Source organism: Microchirus variegatus (assembly GCF_963457635.1).
Source record: "Microchirus variegatus genome assembly, chromosome: 4".
Classification (NCBI taxonomy): Eukaryota; Metazoa; Chordata; class Actinopteri; order Pleuronectiformes; family Soleidae; genus Microchirus; species Microchirus variegatus.
This window is the reverse complement of record NC_139805.1, coordinates 3,557,773-3,585,486: the sequence shown is the minus strand read 5'-3', so window position 1 is coordinate 3,585,486 and position 27,714 is coordinate 3,557,773. Positions and strand designations below refer to the sequence as shown.

The window sequence follows — 27,714 nt, the reverse complement described above, 5'->3', positions numbered from 1 at the left end:
CACTTATGACAACCACAAGACACTTTAAGTAAGTTAGTGGCAACATTGGAAACAAACAATAACAATAGAAATATAAGTACAAAAGTCTAATAGCGCTTATTTATACCTCGGTTGCTTTCAATATCTCGATGCCTGTGCCTATGTTTAAATGTAAATATCATCAAAAAATGTGTGTAAAAAGATCTTCTTGTGATTCACAGATGGTGGGGAAAACAAACTGTAAATGAGCTCTCAGTTCAAACACATTGCACACACACACACAGACAAACACAAAACAAATATAGTCTTCTAGTCTATAATTAATCTGTCTAAGTGTTTTCTCAATTTTTTTTTTTTTTTACAAAAAACTGGTGATCACCGTTTCCCGAACCTCCAAATGTTGACGTTCCCGGATTTTTATGTTTTGTCTACAAACCAAAATGAATCCGAAAAAAATTGCACATTTACGAAGCTTAAATATTCATAGACATCTTTTATAATAGAAGTTTTTTTTTTAAAGAAAGAAAGAAAAAAAAGAAACATTCAAATCCCTTTTCTACATAGTTGATGAATGTAAATTCCGTAGGATATCATATGTAATTTATTATCAATTAATCATTGCAGCCTTCACTTTTGTTCCAGCTCCCACTCTAAAAACCTATTTTCGAGTGAAAATGTGATCTAAGGAAAAGTAAAATGATCCTTATCATAGATCACAACTAATTGCATAGCAATTCATATTATATATGTATAATGCATTTGTCATTTAAACCATCAAAGTTAATCATGATGAGACTAAAGGACAGTTGAGAGGTCAGCAAAGGTAGGAATCATAAATGTTCAGAGTGACCCATGAAACACATGTCCTGTTTGCATACATCACCAAATAACATCTTGAAAACCCTGAATAATATCAGAACACACAACATGTCGTAATCTAGAAAAATGCTTTTTAGGGAGAATTACATTTTTGGTTTCTTGGATCAGATCTTATAGGGAGATAAATAAACTGTCAAACAGCACTGAAATCTGAAAAGAGTGGAATTTTGACAAGCTGACAAGCGCTCCGTTTGAAGCACTCTGAGGCTTTGCCACATAAAGCTCATGCTATTTCTGTTATTTCTTGGCTCCGAGCACTGACGCTGCACAAACATCCAATGTGAAAGTCATTCTTAGAGATTCTGGGTTCGCTTTTTCTCGCCCCCCCATCTGTCATCGCCGCCGCTACGGAAATATGACCCATCGTGTTGTGATATCGTGAAGTCGACATGTCGGCGGTTTTTAATGACTTCTCGGGGCCATTAAACCGTTGTGGAAATAATATGTTAACTCCCAAAACTAATCACAAAAGGCAAAACATCGTTTCTTTTCATTATATGAAAAGCGGCCAGGTTGTCTCCGTTTCTGAAGAACGGAGAAGAAGAGGAAATACATTACAAAAAACACCCACATGTTGGCGATGGCGAACCTCGAGATGGCAGATTGGTTTCATTTACTATCCGACACAGAGTGCACTGAAAGCCTTGCATCTGTGTTTATGAGAAGTGTGTAATAATAGTGACTTAATCACACAAACAGTGCAACCTCTCAGTCAACTTGACTTTGCGTGGAAACTCCACATCTCGGGACATTCTTTTGGTTGTTCACCCAAACCACACACTGTTAACAGCTGTGCCGTATTTCACTCAGACTGCTCGGAGATTTTCTACTTCTTCTCCGTCTTTTTTCTTTTTTTCTTTTTCTTCTTCTCTTTTCCAAAACCACTCATTAATAAAGTATTTGCGATCATGTGGCACTGACAGCAGGACAATGATGACTGCAGGCGGGGGGGGGGGGGGGGGGAGGAAGGGAGGAGCGAGAAATCAAAAGGAGGGGAGTGTCGAAAACCGAATGTTGAGAAAGAAAGAAAGAAAAAAAACACAAAGAAAAAAGGGATAAAAGAGAGGGGGGAAATGTGGATGTTTTAAGGGGAGAAGGGTTAAGAAATACTCTTTCCCGCTCTCTCGCTATATACTCTGCTCTCAGACTCCCCGCCCCTCCCTCGCTCTCACTGTCTCCTCTGTAATGAGCTCCAGATGTGCAGCTGCATGAGGATGGGGGTGAGTGGGTGAGGGGGCGAGGAGGAGGGGTGTGTGTGTGTGTGTGTGTGTGTGTGTGTGTGAGAGGGGGGGACGCGGTATGGTGTGGTGAGTGGTGGCGGGGGAGTTGCCTTGTGTGTCCTGTGCTCTGGTGAGGAGAGACGCTGTCCGAGGGGACGCTGTCAGCACTGATGGAGTGGCTGGCCAGGGCCTGGGGGTGAACAGTGGAGGAGGAGGAGGAGGAGAAGGGTAGGGGGGGTCAAAATGATCTCCACATCTGGAATCACTTCAGGTCAACCCAGGCCCCGAACCTTGAAAGGTGAGAGCGGGTGCCTGGCAGGGGAGAGGGGGTGACAGGGCTCTGACACGGGACATACCACAGTCAGGTATCGGTAGCAGGAAACACAACGACTGAAAAACATAAATATCACTTTTGCAAAATGTGGGGGGGAGAAACAAAACGACCGAGCGAGCGAATGAGATGCAACGTTTCAAAGTTCAAACACGTTTCGAAGATTTTTCAAAAAACATCGCAGACCTTTCATGTGCTCGTCGCATGTCGGATATAAAAAATCTGAAGATGCAAAGTTAGTCCAACTGTGGAAAATCGTAAATCAGGAATTAAAAACATATATTTAAAAAATGCTAAACTAAATAAGGGGCTAAAACAGAAAAAGTGACAATTAAAGAAAAACACATGTGAGTAGAGAGCTGAGAAGTTTACTGAATAATGATAATTAAAGAAACAAAACAATGTGGCCGAGCTAAGCATGAACACAGTTAAAACATTTAAATATGATGATGGCAAAGTGTCCGAATTGATGTTATGTGAACTCAGGTCAGAGCAAAATAAAAAAAAAAGAAGAGTTTTTAACTGGAGTCTGTGATAACTTTTCTCTGGTATTTGTGAGTCGTGATCGACAACAGTTCCTCAGGTCGTGAGCTCGTGTCACTTTCCGAGCACTTTGCCCCTTAACGTCTCCCAAAAAAGCAGAACAACACAAAAATCAGCAGTAATTTCCTACCACCCCCGCTTTTATTGCAGCGGTGCGCCGTGCGAGGACAACTGTCGACATGTGTTTGCTGACGGTTGAGGTTATGAGGGGCCGAGGAGAAGAAACACCTTGTTTGACAGCCGCGGAGTTAAATGAGGCCCGGGGGGCCCCTCCATATTAAGGAGAGGATTTCCCTGCTCATAAATATCCTGTTTTTAAGATGGAAATTTCAAGTTGCGGGTAATCAAGAAAAAGAGAAAACACACAAAGCAAGAACAGCTTGAGGTTTTTCTTTGAAGGAGAATCTGTTCTCGAGCTGTAAATCTCTCTTTTTATGGGCCGTGCACAAGGTCCAAGATCATTCTGCTTTCCAAGTGGTCTGAACTATAAACACACTTATTCCTTTGCGTTTTTCTGAAGCAGAGTTCAGGCCCGCGATCTATATTTCTGTTACGCTTACGCAGAGTTTCAACTCTGCAACCGTAAAGATTCAGCCAAGTTCTTTCGAGGACATAGATGAGAAACTGGAAAAGTCAAAAGATTTGTTCACTGAAATCTGCTGAATTGGACACTTGCTTGAAATGCATTTTTATTACTATTATTATTAATATACACGTTTTTATTCTGGTACAGATTAAGGTTATCATATTATAAGGAGAATCTACTGGTTTTTGGTTTCAGAAATACATTAGCCTCTCCTTTATACGGGACTATTATATGAAAAAATGCATCGAAAAATGTTTGCATGTCAGTGGTATAACATGGAAAGAAGTGTGAAAAAAATAATTTTTTTTTAAAAATTGCATAAATGTCAGAGAAAGTCCTTGTTGAAAAAAAAAACAAATAAAAACTGTTGATCCCAGTTTCGGTGTGTCATTTCATCCACCACAGCCAAAGGGACAAAGAATTGTTCAATGCGCTCCGTACACGAGTCTCCGTCGAGACAAAGATCTCTGATTAAAAAAAAGGGAAAAAGATCTTTGAGAAACTTCCATTTCAGTCACACTCACAAATGTAACACAAATGCAGATATTCGGCTACAACATCCAAACTAGGTTAGCCTTTTTTTTGTACAAACAGTTCAGTGATGCTCAGCGTGGAGAAATAAGGCAGCTCTGGGAGAAAATCCCAACACCACTTGGTGTCCTTCATTTTTTGCATATACGTGTAGTCGTGCGTACTACGTCAAGGCTGCTCTGGGAAGGAGAGGAGACTTCGTGATCCAGGATTGTGTGATCCAGGGATGCTTGTCTGACTGTGCTGACCTTTTCCGACCCCAGCCTATAGCACGCCTCCTCTCAGTTGACCGTGGGCACTTGGTTCAAGCTGTATTCCTTGGCTTTGAGCCGCAGGTTGGCGATGCTGTTGGCCATGTTCATTCCCTGTGATGTGTTTGTGTTGGAGCAGGTGGGCGGGTAAGTGGCCATGGCGCTGAGAGACAAGACCAGAAAGGAGAACAGAGGTCACATCACCTGCAGCAGATTTAGGGAACGCAGCATGTACAGGAACAGAAGTGATCAAAAGACTTTAGTGTTTTTGCAGACCGAACATTCACTTTGCCATTCTTACAACATCCAATGATTAAAAACTAAAAGACTTAAAAAACAGAACTGCTATTTATTATCAAAGAACTATTTGAAACTGGGAAATGTTTTACTGTCCCTTTTGAGCTAAATGTATTCTTTTGAGATTACAGTCAAAAGTTGAAAGTCCAATATCTGTAGTTGCAGTCCAGGCTGCCATTTTAAGGAAGGGAATCTGTGGAGCTAGAAATAAAAAACATCCCACGAGGTTTGTCTTTGTTTACAAATCTACATATTCTGCAGCCTGCGAAGACAACAGAGCAATTATTGGGGGGAAAAAAATATGTGTTTTTTAATTTCTATGTGCCTTACAATTACTTAATTCATAAAATAATACGGATTCAAAGGTCACAAAAATGGACACAAAACATATTAATTTATTTTTTCCCCCCACAGATTTCTTCTTTTTTAATTGTGTCAAATAAAATTAGAATGTAATTTTTCTACTGAAAGCTATTGACTGTTATACAGTTATATATAAGAAGTAAGAAGTCCTATATGTATACATATATATATATATACATATATATATGTATGTATATATAAATGTACTGTACATATATGTATATATATACGTGTGTGTGTGTATATATATATATATATATGTATACACACACACACACACACACACACACACACACACAGACTCACTAAGAGTATATTGGATTTGAAAACATCTCCACAACACTATAACATAGCCTGTGTTTTGGTTTTATTGTAATATGGAGGACACACATGAACGAAAATCACTGTTGTTATATTAAAGCATTTTTTATGAAAGTCTGAAACGTGTAAAACGGCAACAATAACGGTAAAGAATCTCAGTGGATCAGGTCATGATTATCAAAGAAGAGTTGAAGCGAGGGGCAGATACTTAAAGGCTTAAAGGCTTCTTCACTTGAAGAATTCAAATGAAAACATCAGTAGCCTTTTGAGGTCAACTCTTCTCAATCCAAAAAAATTACAATGTATTTTTTATAAATGTGATCAAATAAAAATTAACCAAATAACATGAAATGGCAGAATTAATGTTAAATGAGAAAAATCAACTGAGGCATTTTTAGAAACATTAACACTAAAATGTGTGCAAAAAAAAAAAAAAAAAAAAAAGTGGCATACTTGTTTATGAAACAGTAACACAACAACTAGATATAGTAAAGTGAAAGCGTACTTGTTCTCTGAGGGCAGCATTTTCTGTGGCACTCGCACTGGCGCCCCCTCCGGCATTGGATACCAGCTTTAGGATAATATGTACAGTAAAGTGTTAGCAGCACATAGCATGTAGCACATTCTTGCTACACAAAAAAAAGTTTCATTCGCTGCTTCACATCCGGCCGAAAAGCTTCTCGGCGAGTTTGAGGCAGTCGCTGCAGGGTCTGACATTTTATACCGAGTCTCATAACAGAGGATTACTGTAAATCACGACCAGTGTAACCAGAGTCACAAAAAATGTTGCCCAGTAGAGCGCTGTCCCTCTGTGTAGCCTTCATCTGGTGTAGCATAGCAGAGAAGGGGTCACGGGGGGTCAGTGGTGGGATTTAATATGGTTTGTTTTCACATTATCACCTCGTCAGCGAGGTCACGAGATCTGTCCACGTCCCCGTCACGCTGACTGAGGGGAGCAATGGGAATGTTTTGATTCGGTGTAATTAGTGAGAAGACTGAGTGATCTGTATGTGGTGTCAGAAAAAAATGGTGCAGATGAAAAAAAAGTGTCAGAAAAGGAAAAGCAAGAGCATAAAAAATTGGATTTTGTGGCGTCGGTGGAGGACAGGCTTCAATCTTTTTACAAAATGGCTTCAGTAATTCAGCTAAACTTTAGCTGAATTCAGCAGGATCTCTGGAAACATTGTTCACTATTCAGTTTATATCACAGGAAGTTGTAGCCAGTTCTGTTCTCCCTGTAGGGAGCTGTATGTAGACTAGGTGTAGTGGAAGAGCCAATAGGAGTGACTTCTTCATGTTTTTTTGTTTGTTTGTTTGTTTTTTAAAGGTCACATAGAGTGGTCCTGTTGCACATATATGTTAGTTACGGAGGTCTACTTACATATATTAACTTGTTTTTATGGTCAAAAACCTCCTAGTTGCTGTAAACTAGCTGATAGAAATCCTCTTTTCTGACAGTGTTTTTCTGCTGCGAGATTTCAGAGTGAACTTTCACCCCCAGAAGACAGAGTCTTGTGATTGGCCAGTACTATCCAGCACATCTGTTCTCAGAAGCGCAGCGCCCCCCTCTGGAACGGCGGATGCACTGCTCCTCATTATCAAAACATTGTTTTAACAGTGTTTAAAAATAGCTTCTTCACGACTCCCCACCACAGTCCCTTTTATGACTTTAAACCGGAGTCAGACCCAGAGTCAGAAGACACTGTTGCTCGTGAAACACCTCCACAACGGACGTTATTCTTCTTCTGCGGTTCAATGTACGTAACCGGATGTGCCCGGACTACCGCCCGGAGCAGGACGATCGGTTGTTCAGGAGAACCGCTGCTTACGTAACTATTACGGGATTTTCAGTGATCTCGTTGAGCCCCGAGATTACAATAAAACACAACGTTCTCAGCAATGGCTGAACTGTTTGTTTCGAACCGTCAGGGCTTCATAAACAAGGTAATGACGCAGATAAACACCAAAAAAAACAGCGATAATAGGAACTTCCGGTCTAGTTCCGCTTTAAATGAAGCCTTTGTACTAAATTTAACTCCGACTTTGGCACAGTTCTATGAAGTTTTTATTTTTCAACTTTTCTACATCCATCCATTCACTCGTATAAGGTTCACATCACTCGCCGCCCCAACCAGCCTGACTGATGAGAATTTATTTCATTCACTGAAACTTAACGCATCGACTGCCAATGACGTCTATAGACGTCAATTCAAATGCAACCGTTCACTGACAATGACGTCCGATGAAAGAAGAGAGTCTACTCTTTCTTTTGGTAGTTTCAGTGTTTACGTAGTCATAGAACACACTGTTTTGTGGGTCTTGGAAAATCAGTCAAAATGCTGTTTAAAAACGCTTGGCAGTTCTGTGCTGAAAATGGCTGGCAGCCAATGTAATAACCAATAAAATGCTCATTATCAAACTGTCTGTCAATCTGAAACGTTAAATGTTTGAATGAGGTTATAAATTAGGAAGCACAGATTCTGATTCTGCATGGAGTTTGCATGTTCTCCCCGTGTGTGTGCGTGGATTTTCTCCAGTTTCTCCAGTTTCCTCCCACAGTCTAAACACATGCACATTTGGGGATTAAGCAAATTGGACACTCTAAATTGACCGTAGGTGTGAGAGTGTGACCCGTGACCCTCATGTGGAGGATGATGGATGGATGGATGGATACTTTCTAAACCAAATAGTGAGCCCACGTGAAAATGCATAGCTAGTTGTAATAAATTGTTTATTCATTATTTTTATGGAAAATTAACAACATAATATATTAATAAGTCCGTTACAAGGATAGTTTTACGAATCTTGAGATCAGTATTTTTATTCAATACATCAAACTAGGGATGCACAATATTATTGGCAATTATTGGATGAATTAGGGGTTACGTGCGTCTGCCCTCTACAACTATTTTTGATGATTATATTATAAGCGATTAAATGACCTTTGATAAGTCCAATATCGTGCATCCCTGTATCAAACGGGGTCTTTTGATTACTTATTTCAAAAGTTAAGTTAATCAGTCAATGAACGGTTTAATGTGGATGTTACTGACGACTGAGCTTGAGCTACTGGTAAGCCAAAGGCAAACTTTCACCTTGGTGGACAATTACATTTTATTCTATTCTATTCTAACGTTTTCTATGAAATTCACAAGTTGGTAAGACAACAACAATGAAGCTGCTTTTGACTCTTTCTTAAAGGTCACATAGAGTGGTCCTGTTGCACATATATGTTAGTTATGGAGGTCTACTTACATATATTAACTTGTTTGGTAACGCTTTCTTTTACAGTCCCCTAATTACCTGGTATTTAGCTGGTAAATTCATGGTAACACTAAAGTGTTGCTAGGTAATTACCAAGGGTAATAAGATAAGTAAATACAGTGAAACCGTTGCCAAAATACTGGGTAATGCACGGTAATGTACTCGGTAAGTAAAGTAAAACTGTACTGTAAAAGAAAGCCAAGCTTGTTTCCATGTAATTACACACATTTTTAGGGTTAGGTTTGTTAGATTACCCCTTGGGTAAATAGATAGTAATTAGGGGACTGTAGGTACCTGCTTATTACCAGTTTATAACCCAATAATACACTTACATTTACCATAGTTTTGCCATAGTTTAGCTGTACATACCTTCTTATTAACAGCAGTAATAACACGCATAATTAACTATATAGTTACCAGGTAAATGCCCAGTATTTTGGCAACAGTTTCACTGTATTTACTTTCTTATTACCATTGGTAATTACCTAGTAACACTTTGGTGTTACCATGAATTTACCAGGTAAATACCTGGTAATTAGGGGACTGTAAAAGAAAGCGTTACCACTTGTTTTTATGGTCAAAAACCTCCTAGTTGCTGTAAACTAGCCGATAGAAATCCTCTTTTCTGACAGTGTTTTTCTGCTGCGAGATTTCAGAGTGAACTTTCACCCCCAGAAGACAGAGTCTTGTGATTGGCCAGTACTATCCAGCACATCCGTTCTGCTTTAAGAGGATCATTTTCATATCCTCCTTCACTGTCATCCATGCTTGTTGTTGTCAGAGACCAGAGAGTTCAATCAAATCACAAACACTACATCGTCCAGCTGGAGCTCTCAGACAAGGGAATCAGATCAGCCAACTCCCTCCTGCTTAACAAAGGTGGAATTGGCTGAAACAATAAGCTACGGTGGCCCTGAGGTGCAAAAACGCAAACGCAAATCACAGAACACAAACACAACGGGCTGGTGTTCAGCTCACTTTGTGGAGCTGCTGTCTCATGTTGAGGCTACAGTCCTCACTGCGGGTTTGAATCCTGCATCAAGCAGAAAACTCAAAAACATTAACGCACAAAAGAAACAGAAATGCAAATCAAAAATTTCGGGCCCAGTTTTCGTTGTGAGTTAATGTTTTTGTGTTTTTTCAAACGGCTTCAGTGAGGACCGTAGCCTCAACGTGGGACGGCAGCTCTACATAGTGAGCTGAACGCCAGCCCTTACGTTTTTGTATATTTGTGATTTGCGTTTGTGTTTTTTGATTTGCATTTGTAACAAGCAGAGCAGCAGTCTGTGCTGACCTTCATGTCACTGCAGTGAAGCCAGAGGTGGATCAAAGGAGATGAAGACGCTCAGGACAAGTATGAGGAGCATGTGCAGGTAGAAGAAGGAGAGGAAATGAAACGAGAAGAGACGGTGGTGTGAGGCTGTCTGTGTGTGTGTGTGTGTAGAGTTATTATGCATGTTTATAACAGACTTGAGATTTTACATTCAACATCAAATTACAAATGCCACTTATATCACTCATTTATACATTATTTCTATCAAGTTTTATTTTACTTTTTCTTCTCTTCCTCTTCTTTCATCATTTTTACTTCCTTTCTACTTTCTACCTTGTTTCTGTCCTTCTCTTTGCCCTTTGTTATCTCCTTCCCTCCTTCCTCAGTGCTTCATCTTCCTTAATCTGTTCCTTCATCTGAAAACCTATTATTCAATTATTATTATTCCAGACTCTTGGATGAATATAAAGGAATATGAAGCTCTCACTCTCTCTCTCTTTCTCTCTGTTATACAGTATTTAGATATTAATAAGTTTGTTACAATTTTTCGTGACGAAGCCATGCACTGTCTGTGTAAATAAAAAATGACGATGTCATAGGTGTACTCTACCTGTAGGGGGCAGCACTGCCCCAGGACAAATAGTCATTGGGGCGTGGCGCAGGGCGTGGTACGATTGGTTGCTCCACAGCTGTCACGTCCCCTGAGTACGATTTGAGAAGTGAGGCATTTTTGCTGGCCAGCATGGCGCGCTCGTTCCTGCGGAACTTAGCTCTCCTGTTCTGAAACCAAACCTGAAACCAAAGAGGAACACGACAACAACATGGAGAATGTCAGGAAAACGTGTAAAACCTATAGTCATAAACTCTTCCCTGCAGTCAAGGACTCAAAAATAATAATCAGGGCTTTCAGAACTTTTCTTTAAAGATAGACAACATAATATGTAGGAGGAGAACTTATTGTTTACTGATAACTTGTGAGGTGTGTGTGTGTGTGTGTGTGTGTGTGTGTGTGTGTTCTTGTACTTGCGGCATACTGAGGACCAGTAAGGGTTTTTAACCAACAAAGTGAGGTCGTTTTTACGGAGTGAGGACATTTTGGCCGGTCCTCACTTTGTTTTCCCACATTTTGGACGACATAGTATGACGTTTTTGTCAAATTTTGGACCAAAAATTTTGGGTCAATTTTTTTTTCAAATTTTGGACCAAACATTTTTTTTTTTTTAATTTTGGATCAAAATGTTTTTGGTCAAATTTTGGATCAAAATGTTTTTGGTCAAATTTTGGACCAATTTTTTTTTGTTGTTAAATTTTGGACCAGTTTTTTTTTTTGTCAAATTTTGGAGCAATTTTTTTTTGTCAAATTTTGGACCAAATTTTTTTTTTTGTCAAATTTTGGACCAAATGTTTTTTTTGTCAAATTTTGGACCAATTTTTTTTTTTGTCAAATTTTGGACCAAAATCTTTTGGTAGATTTTTTTTTTTTTTAAATTTTGGTCGACATTTTTTTGTAAAATTTTGGACCAAAAAATAATAATAATAATAAAAAAAAATGTTTTCCAGCCCTTTTTGCTCTGGGGCTCCACCAGACATTTTATGGTACTGCAACCAGTAGTTCTTTATAGATTCATGAATATAGAGTCATTATAGAGTCTGTATTTATAGAGTCATTCATGAAGTAGATATTTGTAATTGTGTTGATTTATAAAGTGAAAATGCTGGTCCTCACTTTGTCAGCAACCCAGTCCTCAGTATGCAGCAAGTACAAGAATATGTGTGTGTGTGTGTGTGTGTGTACGCTTCAGTGTTAACGTCACACTTCACGTTTGTTGGGCTTCGAAAAAATCTAGGATCAAGGATCAGGTAAGGGTCAATATTATCTCAATATTATCTCAAAGCAGCCAGGTACCACGACCACTGGTAGCAAACCTCCTGTTCTGCAAACAGAGAGGCCATGTTCACTTATGTTATTCAATAGTGACCAAATCCACAAAACATCACTGTTTGACAGTGTTTGTGTTGAACCTTAACGTATGTGTACTGGTATCAAACCACTTGTATAACAACCATGTTTAAAACTGACATTTGTACCGTTTTGGTCACAGTTTAATGACTGTACACACACACACACACACACACACAGCAAAGCAAGGTCTATTCTGCAGTTTTGACTGGTACATTTTGGCTCACTTCGTGTCCACTGCTCTTCCCTCAGTTCTTTGTCATCTCATGAAAGCAGGGGTGGATTGGGACAACAATTTGGACCCTGGACTTTTTGGTCCAGACCGGCCCACTACAATCCGCGCGCAGATATTGTGCCAAATGGCCCCGTTGATGTACATAAAAACACACAAGTGTCTTAATGACACCACCATACTAAACAATATCCCTTTATATTCTACATATTGGGAAATGTCATTATAGGTAGAAAGGATCAAAAAACTGTGAAAATAGCAGATCTACATGCTCAAAACACATCACATTGCAATATGTGAGTTGTAAGCTTGTAGATCTGTGTGACATCCTTTGATGAAAATATGAAATATGGCTTAAAGGGGAAATAAGTAGTTTATAGTGCCATCTAGAGGAGAGGCTGAAATTTACAACAAAGACCTGCTGCTCTGCTCACCCCCTCCCTTCCCTGAGCGCTACGGTATCCTCAGCCGGTCAAATGTCGTCCTCGTCGTCTTTCTCCGTGTCAGCAGATGAGGTTCGTGAGGCGAGGGAGAGGGCGGAGCTACCGCGGCCGTAGCAGACGAAGCGGAGAGAGAGGAGGCGGGACTTCAGCTACAAGTAAAGAGACGCTTGATTTGTTCTCTCGCGTTTTGTCCTTACAGGCTCCGGTAGAAACATGGCGTCTCGCTGCTAACAGTGGCTATGCAACCGCGGCCCGCGACCATGTTATTTTACATGACTTTTTGAAACACTACGAAAATGAAACAAAGACTATTATACAGCGACTAGACAATGCAGGAGCACATAATATGTATAAAAAAGTGGATTTTGGGTCATATAAACCCATAAATACTACATATTGTACCTTTAAGTGGTTAATAAATGCAACCAATTAATAAATCAGGATAGTATATGAATGTGGTTATTGTTTTAGATTTAGTTGTAACACACCACACCATCCGGAGTTTGCTATTTATTATGTTAAATAAAGTTCATAGACAGTTAAGCAACCGTTAGTGTTGACAAACAGCTAAACCTCACAAGCAGAGAGGACCACCTCTTTGTGGATTTCCCATTCCTGATTGGATAAAATGCCGTGGGATACTGGAAAAGTTAATTGTCGATTTGACTGTCAGAGCCCGACAGACAGACAAATGTTTTTGGTCAAATTTTGGATCAAAATGTTTTTGGTCAAATTTTGGACCAATTTTTTTTTTTGTTAAATTTTGGACCAATTTTTTCTTGTCAAATTTTGGATCAACATTTTTTTTTTTAAATTTTGGATCAAAATGTTTTTGGTCAAATTTTGGACCAATTTTTTTTTTTGTTAAATGTTGGACCAGTTTTTTTTTGTCAAATTTTGGACCAATTTTTTTTTTGTCAAATTTTGGACCAAATTTTTTTTTTGTCAAATTTTGGACCAAATGTTTTTTTTGTCAAATTTTGGACCAAATGTTTTTTTTGTCAAATTTTGGACCAATTTTTTTTTTTTGTCAAATTTTGGACCAAAATCTTTTGGTAGATTTTTTTTTTTTTAAATTTTGGTCGACATATTTTTGTAAAATTTTGGACCAAAAGATAATAATAATAATAAAAAAAAATGTTTTCCAGCCCTTTTTGCTCTGGGGCTCCACCAGACATTTTATGGTACTGCAACCAGTAGTTCTTTATAGATGTCATTCATGAAGTAGATATTTGTAATTGTGTTGATTTATGAAGTGAAAATGCTGGTCCTCACTTTGTCAGAGGCATGTCACTGAGAAAACACCGAGTGAGATTTGAACTGAACAATCACTAACCGCAGCTTTACGTTGCCATATCAAATGTCTCGAGGTGTGATTGTGTTTGATTCGTCGTGACTGTTTCTCCGTAAGTCAAGAGGGGAACACATGCCTTGAAAATGACTGAAAAAGAAAGCGAACATACCAGAAGCTTTTCTTTTTTTTTTTTTTTTTCTCTTCTGGTTGATTTTCTACCCCTCATCAGTCACCCCCCTTTCTTAACAACACACCCCTCCCTCTCCTTCCTCTAGGGGGGTGCTAATGTTGTTCCTTATTGTGGTGAAATCAAATCCATTATTTCGAAGCTGTGAGCGCTCAAAGGGGCTTGTCCGTCCGCTGACGCACAGCCTCAGGAATGGGCCTGCAGTCTCTTTTATCAAAGGATTTCTGCATCGCTCTCTGCTTCGCATTAATCACAGATGTGCTGCTTCTCTCCCTCCATCATCGCTATTTCCTTTTTCCCCCTCTCACGCTGCCCACAGAGCAAATACTTTCACTGTGTTGATTAAAGAGACGGGGAGGGGAAATATACAAAAAAAAAACGCATTAAAGATTCATATTTATATACAGCGAATGCAGAAGGGAATGAGCTCAGTTTTTTGTTTGAAACTTACATAACCGCTCTCATTGTTTATAGACGGAGAAAATGTTTTCAAGAGCAACTAAATGTGCTTTCTCCCACCTTTACAGTTTTAAGGTCATATACATGATATCATAGGTGACCCCGATATCACGTTTTCTCGTTCGACGCAGATACCAATGACACAACCTCAAGTACGTACCGATAACGCTATCAGTCCTGTACAGTCCTTTTTAGGTCTTTTAAACTAAGCTGTTAACAACATATTTGCCATTTCGAGCAATTTTAAAAAATATAGTTTCCCACAAAAAGGTGTAACAAAGAAGCTGCTCCCATAAAAAAAAAAAAGACAATTCTTATTTACACTTTTACAGTCTGTGCATAGAGCAGCATGGACTACGTAGGGTTTTCTTTCAGTATCAGATTTAAAATGTTTCCATTTCTGATATTTGATCACGTGACTTTGACCAGTATTGAACTTAACTGGTATTGTATCAGTTCGACCGGAATATTTACTGCCACTAGGTGTCTCACCAGCAAAAGCATCAGAGACCAAAACAAATCTTTTGACAGCCACAATCGCTCCATCCTGGGATGAGCCCGTTACCTACTGTTCTTTATCTAATCCATAGCTCCCTCTGCTTTTAAACCTACTACTACTTAACATACTAAGATACTTACTAGATCGTAACGGACCAATTAAAAAGGAGTGTGTGTGCGTGTGTGTGTGTGTTCTTGCATTTCTTACTTCTAGGACATTCTCCGTCATAAACCGGTAGTCCTCATAGAGACCACAGCTTGGTTCTAATGAGGGAGAACCTTATTTCTGAGCAACTGGTTACGTTTAATATATTTAGTTTAGTAGAGTAAGATTTCAATTGTGGTTTGGTTAAGGTTAGGGTAAGGAATTAACTCATTATGGTTAACACTGACTTCAGGCTGTCCCCATGTGAATGGAAAACAACGCAAACGTGTCCTACGAAAATGCAACCTATCCTTTAATGTTCAGAAATGTGTTATTTCTTATGGTTTTATATGTAAATATACTGCAACATATCGTGTTTCCTTGAACTTTTGCAACTTTTAGTGTTCAAGGCTAAACACGGTGTTTCAAATTCAAATTCTTTATTGGACTAATGGATATGATCAGTCACATGTGTTATGTCATTCCATGGTTAACGTGACATTTCCATTTCCTCTGTGTGTGTGTGTGTGTGCGTGTGCTTGTATTTGTTAGCACTTTTCAGGCATAAACATCTGATGATCTTGTCAGGACCAGTGATCCTCATAGAGACATGGTCATTATGAGGCAGAACCTCATAAACAGGTTTTAAATTGCGTTTAGGTTAAGGTGTGTGTGTGTGTGTGTTGTGTGTTGACTGTGTGACAGCGTGACACAACTTCTTCACATCTACATAGCTGCTGCTGCTGCTGCTGCTGCTGCTGCTGCTGCTGCTGCTGCTGCTGCTGCTGCAGCCTTCGCTCACGTGTCTCGTGTTTGCTTGTTTATCACTGATCTGTAAACCACTGAGGAAATTGTGTGTCATTACGTTCCACTTTACTGATCAACTCCAATTCAGCCGTCTGGGGACCGCTCACGAGCTGCTCACGCTGCTCTATCGCTAATTATTTAAGCACTTGTATATGCACGATAGTGGGAGTCTGTCGTGCTGTCGAGTTCTTATCAGTCGCTGCATTAATATTAAAACCAAACGTAGTAATAGTAATAGCCCCTGAGAACTATGAACCACTAAGTGGGCTTGATTAGATGTGAGATATTGAGAAACTGTGTGTTTCTGCTGTGTGTGACTGCAGGTCATCTACTTCCTAATAAAACTCCTATCCATTAACACCACATTTCTGTTGACTAGGATTTTTGAAACACACCCCACACATCCTTCTTTAAAGGTCCTGATTTGTTCGTGTTAACTTCGATACAACACAGAACATTTTGCAGCATTTAAGTGATACTAAAATCACTAAAACAGTGCCAAATGTAGGCCTTTATATTTTATATTTTTAATAACTTAACATTATTACCGTGTCCTTCATCTGAAAAGAGGCTCTGTGCACCAATACTATCAGACCTGACCGAGGGAGCATATTTTATGTGCAGCAACAGTGCAGGGGTGTTACAGGGACAAGAAGCGCAGACTCTGTCAAATTTGCTGAATGACTAAGATTATTTTGAGCAGTGGAATTAACTTATGAAACGTTTCGCGTACACTTCTTTGTTTTTTTTTGGTCATATTCCAACCCGTTTGCAGTCATCTCGCTTTACTAGCGCAATGCTGCTGTTGCCTCGGTCTGTCTCGACTTAAAACAAATCACTTCCTGTGTGCATCGCGGTAAATGTCGCCGGGTGACACGAGAAATCCAAACACAGCCAAATACTGAGAAACATAGAGAGAGTCATATGGAGCCGATGGACTTAATCATCGTTAACAATATTTTCAATGTAACAGACATGTTTTTTATTTAAAAGTTACTCGCTACAGCTTTAACTCTTCGAGTGTTAAAAGGAACAAATATGGTATGGAATAATGTAAGAAGAGTTAAATTTAGCTACAGTTGTATTTTACTTTACACAGCATTTTTCCATCTCTGCAGTAAGAAACACATATTTCCAGTCCTCTCTCTGCTATGTGAGCATTTGTTTTATTGCTAATTTTTCTTTGTTGATTAAAGCTGAACCTGATCAATTATTACTGCTGGGGCAAGAGTGTCACATGTCAAAGCAGAGAAAATAGTATTTATTTATTTATTTATTTTTTTTAATTGGTTCATAGTATTATGAGCCTCAATGTACTGTAATATCATAGCACCCAAGACGAGCAACTGTGATGTTATCCCTGTTTTCCTACCTGGACTCTGGCCTCGGTGAGGTTGACCCGACGGGCGAGGTCCTCTCTGACGAAGGCGTCGGGGTAGTGTGTCCTCTCAAACACTCTCTCCAGAGCCTGGAGCTGGCTGCTGTTAAAGGTGGTCCTGTTCCTGCGCTGTTTCCTCTTCTTCTTCTCCTCTGTGTTCATCTGTTCATCTGGAGAAAGCAGAAGATATAGTGATATAGTGGACATTTAAAGGTGCTCAGTTTTAGCAGAAATTCTTGACTGAAAAAAGAAAATGCGTGACTTAAAAACTTGACTTAAAATATATGACTTTAGCAAGTTGTCTTCATATTTACTTGGTACATTTAGTTGGTTATTTTAGTTTGTTGGTCAATTAATTTAGGTGTTACCAAGTGTGGTCATATTTTAAGTTTTTCAAATTTTCTTTTTCTTTTACAGGGGTTGAAGCATAATATTGAAATGCATCAAACCCAAATAATAAACAGAGCGGCCCACTTTCGACACTTCCTCAGACTTCAACCAGAACTCAAAATTAGCAGTATAGTTTTCAAATATGAAGGATGAACATCAAATTAACTGCAGATCAAAACTCTGACCTCTTGGAAATGTTTATTTGGGTGTTGCCAATTATCTACCCATTTTAAATTTTTAGAGCATCCCAAAACATTCAGACAACCTATAATTAGAATAAAAACACCATCTATTAATGGGAAGGCATACTAATTACATTAAATGAAGTAAACAAAAATCTTTTGCATCACGCCTCTTGTTGTTGCCTGTTGTGTGAACAGGGATCAGCTGAAGAACGAACAACTCACGGTCACGAAACAACCTACATACTGCTACTTTATATTCAACCGTGATTATATTGGGTAGATGCTTTGATTTTGAATAGCTTTTTACAAGAAATACATTAAGCAGAATAAGCAGTTACTATTGAGCATCATGCAAATCCAGTCTGCCACTTCACCCTATACACGTACAGTCAAACCATACACAAAAACACAGTATACAAGAAGTACACTGACACACATTAGAGAAAATGGTTCTGTTTCAAAAGCACCGTTCACCAAAAATAGACTGATGCTCACAGGTTTGGGGTAAAAGTCAAATATAAAAAGCATTAGTAAGTTACTAGCATGTTTTTCCAAACACATTTTCTCCATAGTGAAACAGAGAGGGAAAAAAATCACGTTTGTGATAAATGACTTTCACTGATTTTCACCACATTTGTACTGATTCGGTCACAAATGTCTCCACACGACCACCAAAACATTTAAAAAAGCATGTTCATTTAGCAATTTATTCTTAGTTTTCAACCTTTTGAAAAAGCACAATGGATACGCACACCAAAAAAAACGCGGCCTCGTTAACAAACAAACATGCAGACAAACACACGAGTGAGAAAACAAAGATAAATCTGCAACCCAGTCGTCTTCATGGAGACTCAAACAGGTTTATAGGTTTATAATTAAAGCATTCTACCACAAAAACCTATTAAACAGATAAAAGGAAGACAATGTCATGACTATAGTTTGTTGAATTCTACTGTTTGTGGAAAATTCATGAAATAATATAAAGTAACTCACTTTGAAATAAAAAAAAGAACGTTTGCATTTGATGTAGTTCATGCTTGAGAAAAACCTGCTGGCATAAATTAAGTATGTGGATCCAAAGATTCTTCATGGACACATGAATTCATTTAAGTGCTGGGAAAGGCTTCCCATATTTCAAAAGCAACTTTATTGACATATAGATATGGGAAGTGATGCATATTTTCATTGACAAAATATATATATAAAAAAAACTATTTTATTTATCACCTTCATCTCTAACGAAGTGGTGTTCGACTTCCAGAGAAGATTTAAGTGAAGTGTGTGTGTGAGTGTGTGTGTGTGTGTGTGTGTGTGTGTGTGTGTGTGTGTGTGTGTGTGTGTGTGTGTGTGTGTGTGTGTGTGTGTGTGTGTGTGTGTGTGTGTTCAAGGAGTCACTGTTGGTGACTTGACTTTTAGCGACAAACACTTTCACAATGGAGGGGAGAAACAGCCTGTGCTCATCCATTGTGTGTATATGTGTATATTTATCTATGTATATATATTATTAGTACTATAATGTACTCACTCTAACGCACACACCTGTGAGTGTAAAGTGTAATCCCAACAAATTAGGAGAGAGCTGAAAGTGAATTTCAATCTCCATCCTCCTTCTACGCGGGGTATTTTCAAACCCTTGGTATAGTATGGGCAAGATGATGCCATTTTTTTTGTTTAGTCAACAGAAAACAATATACTGTACTCTTACTCTTATCTGTGATATTTTCTTTGTGCGGATTTTAACAGACTAAAGTCACTAAAATGTTCTTAGCGTTTCATTAGAACCCCCCCCCCCCCTGGAAAATTTGAGAAAAGCCTGAAGAAATTGTTTAAAGTATATATAAAACAATTTATTTGATGATAAACCACTTGATAATAAACCACCATACAAGTACAAAGTTTTTTTTGTTTCTTTGTTTCTTTGTTTGTTGAAACGTCTGTCTTCTCGTCATGAACATATTCTTTATTTAATATTTTTTCCATTAATGCATCAGCATTTCTGCACCTCTCACTGATGATTTTTTGGTTTCTTTTTTTCATTTATTGTTTTCTGCCTTTGTATTTGCTATTAAAAGTACATGTAATTATTAATGGCGTAAATGCCTGTTTTGTCCCAAACACCCTTGTTTGATCTTTTCTTTATAGTAATTAACCTTATTGTAATTTTTGAATTGACACACACACACACACTGACAAGACGACATGATGTAAATCAGTTGAGAGCAGATGAGAAAACAATATATATATATATATATGTATATACTGTATATGTATTATGTATGTATGTATCTATATATCCATGATATAAGTGAAATTATTTGTTTCTGTACTTTAAAACAAACAAAGAAAAATAAAAGCCTTTACATTTGAGCGGTAAAGGCTAACTTCACTTTTCTGTTAAATCACTGATGTGTTCAGGTTACACATGCAAACTGTAAAAAGAAATCTAAATACTGATTTATTCATTTGTTTTGGCCTTTGACCTCTGAATTAAAATCTTCAATTTTAGAAATTTGACTGACAAGTAAATCTCTTTGGGGTTTCACAAAAACAAAATTGACTATTTCTATCATTTTTCCTCTTACATTTCCCTAAAATATCTCTTTAAAAAATGAATTCACATAAGCATAATAAATGAATTAATAATATCTACTTTTTTTTCTCGACTCTCTATCATCTCTCAGACTCTCTTTTTCACCTAATATACTTTTCATACATATTTCAAAGTGACCTGACACTCAAAGAAAGATAAATAAATAGATCTGAATGAATGAAACAGGAAATAATAATACAAATGTTAGTGATCAACGAAGTGACGTCAGGAGTTAAACTGATCTCAAACTACTTTGAAAAAAAAAGTTTTAGTTTTTTATTATGATATCTTTAATCTGTTTGATTTAAAATCTCCAACTGAGCCTTTAAGTCGTTTTTGTTATGATGGATTTTTTTAGAAGGCGGAATAACATTTATAATGTTATTAAAAAGTTAATGAGGAAACCGTGACGCACTTTACGCTTCGTTTTCTTCTAATTATTATTATCATTATTATTATTAATATTATTATTATTATTATTATGCCAGTTTGTAACGTTACAGCCGTAAGAAAAAAATAATTACTTTGGTTTTACTTAAAGAAAGAGAAAGTGTCAAATTAACCTTATATACATTATTATATTATCATTGTTATTTTTATTGATAGTACTAACTCTATTACTAATAATAATATGAATAAAGTGCTTATTTAGTATGTGTTTTCGTATAAACGTGATTATATTTTTCGGATTGAAACGATTAAATTAAAATCGTGTTGTGGTAAATTAACGTAAAAGATCTCATTCCAAATTGAATTAATTAAATATGAATTTCAAAATGTAAAAAAAAAAAAAAAAAGACATTGTACGCTGGTGCATTTTTTCTACATTTAGAATATAATTTTAGTATTATTGTATTTTTTTTTTTTTTTTTACTGCAGCGCCCGAGCAGCGGTTTGGCCTTGGGACACTTTAAGTAAAGGGATTTTACTGTCTGAGTATTAAATCAGCAAATCCAACCCATCACATCACCATCGCCCTCATCATCATCATCATCATCGCCGTCGTCATCAAACCTGCAGTCAGTGAAGCCAACACGTGCGCATTGACTGATCTCATTAGCAGCAATCAGTGAAAGTCAATTAGCAGTTAAGATATATTCTGCTTGTTGCTCTCAGATACTATTCATTTGTGTTAGCTCACAATAAAATGATATACTTTTGTTTGTTTTTAAAATAGTGGGGCTTTGTAAAAAAAAAAAAAATACTGGAAAAAATGTAATTGCGTAATTTGGGGTAAATTCTCTGTGTGTGCAATGAAAATCTGGTGTTTACAAAAAAAAGTTTCCACTAATCAAAGCAGTTCCAAATCTGTGTGATTCATTCTCCTCTGCTGTGTTTTTTTGTTATTCGATTCCTTAATTGTTGGCTCGAGGACACGCGCGGTAATTATGACAAATGATTAGGCTCCGGTTTTGTGAGAGTGTTTGACAGGTCCAAAGTAAGCGTGGATTAACGACGTGACCTGGCCACTTCCTCCCGCATAATTCTCACACCAAGAAAAGCCTTTCAAAAATAAATAAATAAATAACAATAACACTCATTAAAGTCTTTAACGTCCCTGTCAAGCTCAGCAAAACGGCCCTGAGAGTATAGCAGTGGAGGAGGAGGAGGGCGAGCGTTTATTATTTACTCAACATGCGCGAGCGGCGACTTTCTGCGCTCTCACGAATCCACGCGCGCGTTATTGGCACATTTCAATATAATCCTCGTGAATATCACGAGCCTCATTTTCGGCGGCCTCTCTTGAGTGCAGCATCCGCCTCTCGAGTCATCAAACCCCGGATTACATCTGTCTCATTTTTACGCACATGCTGTGGCTTTTGACATCAGCGCAGATTATTATATCAACCAAAAATGTCCTACATTTGGCGCAGATTTTCTTTCCCTTTCGCAGACAAGATATCTGTATTGAATTTTTATTTGTGTTTTTAGTTTTAGTTTAATTTTTTAATTCTATACCATATATTTTTCGCCTCACAAAATATTTATGGCCCCTGTGTTTGACTGACGAGGTTATTCTACTGACCACGTCCTCCACCACTATCATACCTCACTGACATCAAAGTGTTCACGGTAGATTTAACGGCCGTTTGGAGGCCGTCGGGGATGATGCGTTGCCAAAACACACTAATAGGATTCTTTCCACGCGCGGTGCTTTTGCGCACATCTCCATCCATGCGCTCCGGAGCGGCGTAAATATTAAGTGTGGTGATATGTGTGTGTTCAGTGAAGATGAATAACAGCTCTCATAATCTCTCAGCTCTCTTTTTTTTTTTCTTATACAACTCACTCTCTTGCTGGGTGGTGTCACTCCCGCTGGTCAGCCCCGGGGACTCCAGCATATTCCTCCCCGCCTCCCCGACGCTGTCGTCGGCCTGGTTGCCCACCATTTCCCCGGCCTCCTCCAGATCCAACAGGTGGCTCACAGAGAAGTTCTTTTTGGCTTGCAGGCTGTCCAGGTTAGACGTGATCGGGCTCTCCAGACGGTTCGATATCGTCGCTTGCCTGCTGTCCATTACATGTGCATAGCTAGAAGTCATGACGCAAGTACAGCGGAGAAAGAAGAAGAGGAAGAAGAAAAGAAGCGACGAGATCCTCGCGTGCAGGGATTCAGCACAGTTCCACAGAGAAACGAACACGAACACTCGGCTGTTTTCCGAGCACAAAGTGGATCTGTTCTAATCCGGATCAGCGGCTGCTGTGGACTGGAGGTCTGCGGCAGAGGGAGGAGCGGGTGGAGGCGCAAAGAAAAACTCCAGCTAAAGTTTTCTTCTCCTCTCCTCAACTTCTGCTGCTGCTGCTGCTGCTGCTGCTTCTTCTTCTCCCGAAACCAAACTCCTGCTACAGCCAACCCATGCAGCTGAGCGCGTGAATTTCAAACACGACTGTTACTGCTGCAAAAACACGGCTTTTTTTCTTCCTCCTGTGACTTTACCACGCAGAGGAGGAGGAGGAGGAGGAGGATGGTGTCCTGAGAGCAGAGGGAAACCAAGGAGATATTGAACAAGAAATGGGAGAAAAGCTCTACTCTCTGCTGCTGCTGCTGCTGCTGCTGCTGGTGTTGATGATGATGATGACGACCAGATGCGCACAACTCCGTGTGTGCTCAAAGTTTGCTCAGCGGCAGCAAGGCGCAAAGAGGCAGGGCTGCCGCACCTCTCTCTCTCTCTCTCTCTCTCTCTCTCTCTCTCTCTCTCTCTCTCTCTCTCTCTCTCTCTCTCTCTCTCTCTCTCTCTCTCTCCTTCTTAATGGGAGGCCCGCAATTACGTGGCAATGCCTTTATGCTGTGTGTGTGTGTGTGTGTCTGTGTGTGTGTGTGTGTGTCAGAGACGTTCCACGGGCCAAACTCGAACTTTAGGTGATGTCTCAGGGGTTTTTTTGCGTGTGTGTGATGTCGACACAGTCAGCACTGACTGCGCGAGGAACCAGCTCGAGACACAGACTCTGGCGTGTGTGTGTCTGTTGGTATTATACTAAATCATCAAACATTGATTTTTGATATCCTTTCAGTAAATAAAAGATACCAGATGATGTTATTGGTGTTTACTTCTGTTTTTTAGTCCATATTGAAACAACTAAAAACTGCACTTTTGTTCCATATGTTTAGATTATCCTTAACATTTCTAACAGGTATTTGAACCTCACGCGCACAGTTCATTTTATTTGGTGTCCTGTTCTTAAGCTCTTCCTCCACGACATAGATGTAAAGAGGTAAGATGTAAACATTAGTTTGTAAACTGCTCACTCTCCTGCACCAAATCCCGTAGAAAAAAAAAAAAACTTTTTAGCTCAATGAAAGATTATAAAATGGCAGATTTTCTCTGTGGAATTTGGTGGGGGGAAGTGAGCAGGGGCGCAGCTTGTGAACAGGCAAGGCAGGCAACTGCATGGGGCCCCCGAGCTGATAGGGGGCCCCCAGACACTTGGAGCCTGAGGGCTGTTTTTACTGAAATGTGCAGTGAGCAGCCGCCTCCCAGTCCCCCTTAAAAAAAAAATGGGCGATTTGCAATGACATCTCAGTAGGAAACCTCCCTTTAACCTGTGTGAAGTTATCGTTCTGCACGTTGGAAAATGAAGAGGATTATTTACAGTGTAATGCATATCTTTTTTGAGTTTATATATGTTTTTTTCAGTTATTTACAGTCTTTATTGTTCTATATATTTATATTGTTTTTTAATGTGGGTTCTTTACAGTGTAATTTTTTACTAAGTTTATATAGTTTTTAAAAAAAAAGCTATTTAAAGTATTTTATTGTTCTATACATTTATATTTTCACATACTTTTTAATTACAAGGTTTTTCCATGTTATTTCATTCATTTTTCGTTGGTGTCAGATTATTTATGACATAATGGTGATGAACACTGGTTGGAAGGAAGGGCCCCCTGGGAATTTTTGCTTAGGGCCCCTATAGACTCTAGAATCGCCTCTGGAAGTGAGGATGAAGTGACACACATTTTGGTTTCCTTTTGGAAAAGGTTGTTTAATGATGTGATAAAGAAAAAAAAGCATGTTATTATATAAATATCCTAAATTACATTTCTTCTCCTAACTCTTTTTGTCTAAATTGTACATTTTGAAATAGAATTAGTTTTATTTACAACACGCCAGTGCATTTTAAACTTTTTACACTCCAGTAGTGGACACACACGGACCCGGTGTAGGAGCAGTGGGCAGTATTTTTCTGTGCCCAGGGAGCAATGGGGGTTAGGGTGCCTTGCTAGCTGGCAACTCTGTAGTTACAATCCCAATACCATGGCATGCCCCAAATTTAATTAAATTTTTTGAATATTTATTATTATTATTATTATTATTATTATTATTATTATTATTATTATTATTATTATTATTATTACAGTACAAGCTCATATAGGGCATGACCAGATCATGACTTTTCACATCGAATAATTATTTGTACATATGAGTATGAATTTCATATTCATCCACTCCATTTATACTCCTCCTGCTCACACACACACACACACACACACACACACACACACACACACACACACACACACACACACACACACACACACACACACACACACACACACACACACACACACACACACACACACACATAGCTACTCCATAGTTGAGGTCCATATTGTCCCTAATCCAACTTTTCAGTTGCAGGTACCAATAACTTTTCCATGTCTTCTCGTCTGTGTTCATCTTTTAGTTCCTTAAATGAACATATTGATCCTTGACTTATGACATCTGCTATTGCTTGGATTCCTATGGTCTTCCATGCTCCCAAATTAATTGATGTATTTATGGACAGGTTGTTCCATATCTGTATATGTCTTGGGATTTCAATTTCATATCCTATGTGCTTTTCTATTTTATTCCAAGCATTTAATGTACTGTTAATTTTACATTTTGCAGTAATACATTTTTGATGGTGGACAGGTAGTTTTTGGGCATTAACTGGTGATTTTCAAGCTCTTTCCATGAGCTTTCTTTTGTATTGTTTATTATGTGGTCGATATTAAACATTTGACCTGGTGATAATATTCTTGGGCAGACTTAAACCTCCCTCCTCCCATGGGTAATGCAATAGCTTTCTCTTTAATCTGTGAGCTTTATTTGACAAGATGAAGGACGATAGAATTGAGTTAACCTCTTTAAAAAATGCTTTTAATTTAGATAGTTTTGAGTATATATGAAAATTTGGCAGCCACATCATCTTAGACAAATTTATTGTACCAATTCCATTTATTTCCAGATCTGAGCACCTTTCTATGTCTTTCTTTAACCCTTTAATCAGTGGAAGAAAGTTGTCTCTATAGAGTTGAGATTTATCTGTGCTGATGAAGCAACCAAGGTATTTTCTTATTCTGTGTTTGGACTTTAAATTGTTCACAGTTTTCCAAATTATTTATGCTTTTGTCTCCTGCTAATAATTCAGTTTTTTTAAATGTTCATTTTATACCCCGATAAAGAAAATGTGTCAATATTTCGATAACGTTTTGTATAGATGTATTTGCTTCGTTTAAGTTAAGTAATACATCATCGGCATAAAGACTTAGTTTGTATCCACGCTTTCCAATAGTAATACCTTTTTATTTTATCCGTCTCTCATATGTTTTGAGCTAATGGTTCTATTGCTAATGCAAATATGCAAATAATAATAGATGGTGATAAAGGGTCTCTATGGGCTCTACCTCTATTTAATGGAAATGGATCTTCCATTAGTATAGTATATATATGTGCCATTGGTGGCTTATAAATAGTTTTAACCATATAAATTCTTCTGGGAAACCATAAACTTCTAACACTTTAAATAGGTATGCTCTCTCTCAAGGTGATCGAAGGCTTTTTCTGCTTCCACGACCGTGAGTGTTTTATTTTTCTTTGCATATTGTATCAATGATAAACAAGTCCTAGTATTGGGTCTTAGCTCTCAATTCTGTATAAATACTGTCGGGGTTTTGATGGATTATCTCAGGTAGAATTTGTGTGAGTCTATTGTTTATAACTTAAGAAATATATTTTTTTAGCGAGATTAATTAGGGCTAATAGATCTATAGTCCGCGGGAGTGTCACAATCTCTTCCTGGTTTTGGTATTACAGAGATGTAGTTGCTTTATACATTGTTTGAGGCAGAATATATTCTTTTTGGGCCGTGTTCACTACTTCCTTAAAAAGAGGTTCAATACTTGACCAAAATATTGAATAAAATTCAATTGGGATACCATACATTCCTGTAGCTTTTTTTTTAAAAGGGGATGTTTTGATTGCAGTTTTGCAGTTTAAATTGCTCCTTTTGTTCTACTGTTAGATGTCTTTAGTTAAGTGATTTAACGAAGGGCCACATTTCAAAATCCATTAAAAAAGCTAAGTTGTTTTCATTATGAAAACTACATTTCCTCCTAATTTAATATGTGTGGATTTATGAACATGTCTCCATCTCTACCTGCTCAGTCACTTGCTTCCAGCTCCAATTCCGCTCATCAAAATGACAACCTCTGCTTGTGTTCTGAGTTTGTTTATTTATTGTTTTCTATATACATAGCATACACATATACATTACCGATTGAAAAATGGTGTCAAGGCCCCATCTATGCTCTTTAACAAGGTTAAAGCTTAATTTTCATTGTATGGGAGGTGTCATAGTCCTCAAATGGCACTTGAAGTTAATAACAAACAAATGACTAAAATTGATTACAGAAGTTGATTGCAAGACCATATTACACAAATTACTAAAAAACAAAACAGTATATCTAGTTGTAGTGCATTCTTGCCCTGCAGGTCATTTATTACTTTTTATTTATTTGTATTTTTTTTAATGAAGGATCACTAT

At 38.2% G+C, this 27,714-nt stretch overlaps 1 protein-coding gene across 1 annotated transcript; it reads right to left on the bottom strand.

The window, feature by feature from the left end:
• Positions 1 to 3,731: 3,731 nt before the first annotated feature.
• prrx1b (paired related homeobox 1b) lies at positions 3,732 to 22,946 on the bottom strand (the record flags this gene model as incomplete). The annotated part of the gene is made up of 4 exons (XM_083888463.1): positions 3,732 to 4,483; positions 10,449 to 10,630; positions 17,236 to 17,411; positions 22,697 to 22,946. 4 exons carry the CDS (start codon positions 22,944 to 22,946, stop codon positions 4,351 to 4,353), a joined length of 741 nt encoding a protein of 246 aa, XP_083744589.1. The 3' UTR covers positions 3,732 to 4,350.
• Between the last annotated feature and the right edge of the window lie 4,768 nt (positions 22,947 to 27,714).